The 5433-nt window shown below is 42.9% G+C and overlaps 1 protein-coding gene across 1 annotated transcript; it reads left to right on the top strand.

Moving 5' to 3' along the window:
* Positions 1–1213: 1213 nt before the first annotated feature.
* LOC148509592 (olfactory receptor 5V1-like) lies at positions 1214–4991 on the top strand. The gene is made up of 2 exons (XM_088442912.1): positions 1214–1276; positions 4053–4991. The coding sequence occupies exons 1-2, from the start codon at positions 1214–1216 to the stop codon at positions 4989–4991; spliced, it is 1002 nt and encodes a 333-aa protein (XP_088299038.1).
* Positions 4992–5433: the final 442 nt, after the last annotated feature.

Below are 5433 nucleotides of genomic sequence, written 5' to 3' on the forward strand. Positions count from 1 at the left end.
ATATAATATATATATATGCTGTTACCAGTAACAGATCACAGTGACTGAGATTGATTTTTATACATTCTGTTTTATTGTGAGTCTGATCAACTCCATATAATACAGTTTATTGTGGTATATATACAGGTTGAGTCTCCCATATCCAAAATGCTTCGGACCAGGGGTATTTTGGATAACGGAATATTCCGTATTTTGGAATAATTACATATCATAATGAAATATCTTGGGAATGGGACCCCAATATACACACAGAATGCATTTATGTGTTATACATACCTTATACACATAGCCTGCAGCTCATTTTATACAATATTTGAAATAATTTTGTGGCTCAAGCAAAGTTTGTGTACATACATTAAATACATTTATGTTTCATTTACACCCTATACACACAGCCTGAAGGTAATTTTATACCATATTTTTAATAATTTGTGCCTTAGAAAAAGTTTGTGTACATTGAACCATCAAAAATCAAAGGTTTTATTATCTCAGTCATGCCAAAATTATTCCGTATTTCGGAATATTCCGTATTTCGGAATATTTGGATATGGGAGACTCAACCGGTACATACATATATATATATATATATATATATATATATATATATAAATATATATATATATATATATTTCTCCATTTCTCTATTTATGCTGATTAATCTGCTGCAGTTGTTGACACTACAAACACTGCTGTACGGTTTATTTTTATTTTTAATATATTGTTTATGTATGTGTATTTATTGTTTGCTACCGATTCAATTATTCTTATTGATTTTTGTGCCACACTGATGTTCCTATCTGAATTGTGTTTCATTTTTTAGTAGGTTGACAATCACCTTGTTCACTGCTGCACTTATATTTGATTTTCCCCCTTAATTAGCGCTGGGTATCTATTCTGTTATGTTCTATAAATGTATCATGTATTTCTCTTTCCATAGGGCTAGGGAAATGCTTCTTCAGAAAAGCATGGGTTTCTCGGCATGTAGTAACTGGAGGTTAAATTATGCTTACCTACTCTCCCGGTTGTTTGCGGGAGGCTCACGAATTTTCGGTTAGCCCCCCGCTCTCCCAAAAGAGTATCCAGATCTCCCGCATCCCGCCCACTTCCCAGGGAAGGGGGTGGCGCTAAATAACGCAAAAACAGGTCATTTAAGCATGTCCCCACATTGTGGCCCCACGATTCACGGTAGTTACACATGATGGGGCGGGTCGTAATGACATCGGAATCGCCTCCACCCCAAAGTGTCCAGCTGTGTCTCTTTTCGGGGCATCTCATGGTGAGGAGATATTAAAAGTCGGTAAGTATACAATGTACAGAGCGCGTGGCACTGTACATTGTATTGCGGGAACCATGTTCAGCCCATCATATTAAATGTAACATCTAATTATTATGGAAATTCCACGATCTCGGTAGGAGTCTATGGCCCTCATTCAAAGCCGTACGCTCTGAGCAGAGCGCACGCTCTGAATGAGGGCCGGGCTCCATTTTCATGGAGCGTCCTCCTGGACGCTCGTATAGCTGTGGGTCACCACCCACAGGCTATACGAGCGTGCATTGTGATGGTCGCGATGGTCGAGACCATCGCGACCATCGAATTTGCGAGCCGGAGCCTGCGGTTGAGGTTTTCAACCGCAAGCTCCGGAGTGATTTTGGCTCTATCAGAGCCAAAATCACTCCCACTGACATCACTAGTGATGTCAGTGGGCCGGCTTCTGACGGGAGGCGTTCCCGTGGGAACGCCCCCGTCAGGGAGGCACGCCCCCGGCACGCCCACCAAAGGGGGCGTGCTGTCAATCAACATTGACAGCACGCCCCCTTTGATCGGACACAACGAGCGTAGGACTTTCCTTCGCTCGTCGCGTCTGGCGCATGCGCACGACGGAGCTCCCTCCGTCGTGCGCATGCTCAGTCCATAACATCGACCCACTTGCGAGCGGACAGCCGCTCGCGAGTGGGTCTGAATCAGGCCCTATATGCTCTAATTTCACAGTGTTTTAGTAAGTACACTACATAAGATGAATTTTAAAGGAAAAATAAAGATTTTGATCTAAGTATCCAATTTTTGGATCTTGATATTTTTGTAAAGTGGAAGCGTCATATTTCATTGTATTTTTTAATTACTGTATTAGGAACCTGCCCTTTCAATTTGGGTATATTAGGAGTTAGAATTATTGGAAAATTAGAATCGTTAGAGTTTTTTGTGGAAAAAATGGGGACAGTCCTGGGAAAACCAGGACACATATGCGCTAGTAGTAATAAGTCATTTTGAAAGAACATACATTTATTAAAGGTGTTTAAAGTGGTTATTCATGGCACTTATTTATGAAGAGCCAGATTAATCCTCAGCACCAGAATTGTATTATGGTGATGTCCTGTTGTTCAGCATACTGGGGGGGGTCTAGTTACTAAGCAGTGTTAGGAGACAGAGTGAAAAGTGATAACATGCCAGCCAATCAGCTCCCAACTGTCATCTCGCAGGCTGTGCTTGAAAAATGACAGTTGGGAGCTGATTGGCTGGCACCTTATCACTTTTCACTCTGTCTCCTAACACTGCTTAGTAACTAGACCCCTAGGTGACCTGTGCTTTATATCTGCCTGTACACTGAGCTTTATAGAATCAGAATGTGCAAAGAGCAGTGATATACTGCAACTAAAAGCAACAAATCCAGTATCAGCTTTAAGCAGACTTGTGCGGTCAGGCTGATGAAAGCTGACATCTGATTGGTTGCTATAAATACAGCACCATATTGCATTTTTATCATCTTATTAGATAAGCTCCTGTATTTGGCATAAGTACAGTATATGCACAGATACAACACTAATATATAAACGGGGACTATTCACAGTTTGAAAACTATGCAGTGTCTGTATTTTAGAAACTCCCTTTGTGATAGGAAAGTCAAAACAATCTGTTAAAAACAAGTTTCTGATTGTCATGAGAGCCAGAAATATTTCAACAAGCTCAGGGCCTGATTCAGACCCGTTCGCTAGGCTGCGTTGGCACGTAGCCTGCCGATGTTAGCAATCTGCGCATGCATATAAGATGCAGTGCGCGTGCGCAAACCAGTCCTTTGTACATAGACGCCTCGCTAGAATGAGTGACAGGACGAGCCGTTTGTAGGCGGTGACAGGGGGTGGTCGATGGAAATGGGGGTGTGGTGGTGCAAACGCAGGCATTTCTGTGTGTCTGAATGCCGTTTCAGGGGCGTGCATAATTAAGACGCAGCATCAGCATACACGCCACATGGCTGAAATACACACTGAAGCACTCGCAGTGTTGCGGTAGGGTATGGTCAGCCACAAGTGCTGCGTATGGGTCCGATGTTACTCGATGTTACCGATTGTTTCATACACTTCCTGGAGATGACGTGTGTTACTAAGGGAAAGTGGGCGTCTTGTGTCAGGCTGGTGGGCGTCTAAATACATACCGTGATCGCACGCCAAGACATAGTGGGCGTGCTAATGTTTGTCACAACTTGGTGAGCATTTAAATTTGCCCGTCCAGTTGTGATGTCAGTGTCGGCGGTCCGTGCAGCCAGTGTACAGACAGTCGGCAAGTTGCTCATACACACAGCCAAACGTACCGATATATCTGCATGATATATTGACAACGCTGCAGGGCAGATCTGATATCTCGTTCACAGACATATCGGGTGAACACACCGGCCGATGCGCTATCGATATATCGTCCATCTCTCGAACGAACGATATATCTAGCCAGCGTTAGGATATAACACAACTCAGCTCTGATCTGCACATTGGAAAAATATGTAACATCAAATAAGTTTTGAGTATTTTCTAAAGGAAACAAAAATGACGCTACATAGTGTGGGATAATATAAAGCTTTACAGTAAGACACAGAACAAAGGAAGACATATAAAGACAGTTGGTAAACCAATTTAAATAACCACTTAACCTAAAATACAAGTTTATGTTTAAGCCAAGAATAATTCGCATTGGAGTTATGTTGCTATGTTGGTTGGAAAGCGGGGTTCTGCAAAATATTACTTACAGGATTTGAATTCCCTGAAATATATTGTTTTTATTTCAGCACTTTTTTAAAAATTGGACGGCTTCGAGAAATCAGACCTGTTTGAGTGATTTTATCCTGTTAGGATTTTCCGGTAGACAGGTTTTTCTGTCGCTTCTCATAGTCGTCACCTATGCAATGATTCTAGTGGGCAATCTCACGATCTTTAGCATTATAAAGACTGACCGCCACCTCCAGACGCCAATGTACTTTTTTCTTAGTTACTTATCCATAATAGACGTCTGTTACTCTACAGTTACACTTCCGTCTATACTAGCCAATGCCGCAACGGGTAACAGGAGGATTTCCTTCAATCGGTGCTTTACGCAGCTTTACTTCTTCGTCTCTCTCGGAGGAGCGGAGTGCCTTCTTCTAGCCGCCATGGCCTACGACCGATATGTGGCAATATGTAACCCCCTGCACTATCACTTACTTATGAATAGGATGTTCTGTTCCTACCTGGTAGGAGGATCCGTGTTCTGTGGCTTTTTGAACTCAGTTCTCCACACACTCATGACATCAAAACTGACTTTTTGTGGAGCGCGGCGCATCGACCATTTTTTCTGCGATGTCCCGCCAATGCTAAATGCTTCTTGCACCGATACACGCACTAGTCAGCTGCTGTTGTACATAGTCAGCGTTTACCTTGGAATGACTCCTTTTGTGTTTGTCATTGTCTCCTATACACAAATCATTTCCACCATACTGAAAATACCATCGGCGGCCGGAAGGCGTAAGGCCTTCTCCACCTGCTCGTCCCACCTCATTGTCGTCACAGTGTTCTATGTGACCGCTAACTTCAACTATATTGGACCTGCACCTGGGGACTCATTCGATTTGATACGACTGTCGTCTGTGCTGTACAGTGTTTTGACCCCTCTCTTTAATCCTGTTATTTATTGCCTGAGGAACCAGGAGGTGAAGAGAGCCCTGAAGAAAGTTTTCACTGGCATAAAATAATAAAAAAAACACAACTGTACACATCTGAAACTTTGTGGGCTATGTTCCAGAGGAGCTACAAATAAGGCCTGGAGCTGGAAACAAAAGTAACTTTGTACCACTGACGAACATAATCATAACAATTATGGGGTCGATTCAATTAGCCACGAGTCCAATCGCAGAGCGATGTTGTGCGGCTATATGCTATATGCAGCACTTATGGTATTTCTGGCCTCGCAGATGTTATCGTAGGGTTGCACACACACATCCATGATTCCAGGGAGCGGTCAGGCCACGAGTTACGTTGCCGTTGACGGCATTTCCACAAGATAACAGCATCTTGCTCCTCTCTTGGCTAATTGAATAGACCCCTATAATTGTGTGATGTAAGATGCCATGTCACCTCTGAATAACTGCCATCAGATGGTAAGATGCTATGTCACGTCTGCATAACTGCCATAAG

Source organism: Taudactylus pleione, unplaced genomic scaffold (genome assembly GCF_031769625.1).
Source record: "Taudactylus pleione unplaced genomic scaffold, aTauple2 ptg000318l, whole genome shotgun sequence".
In the NCBI taxonomy this organism is placed as follows: Eukaryota; Metazoa; Chordata; class Amphibia; order Anura; family Myobatrachidae; genus Taudactylus; species Taudactylus pleione.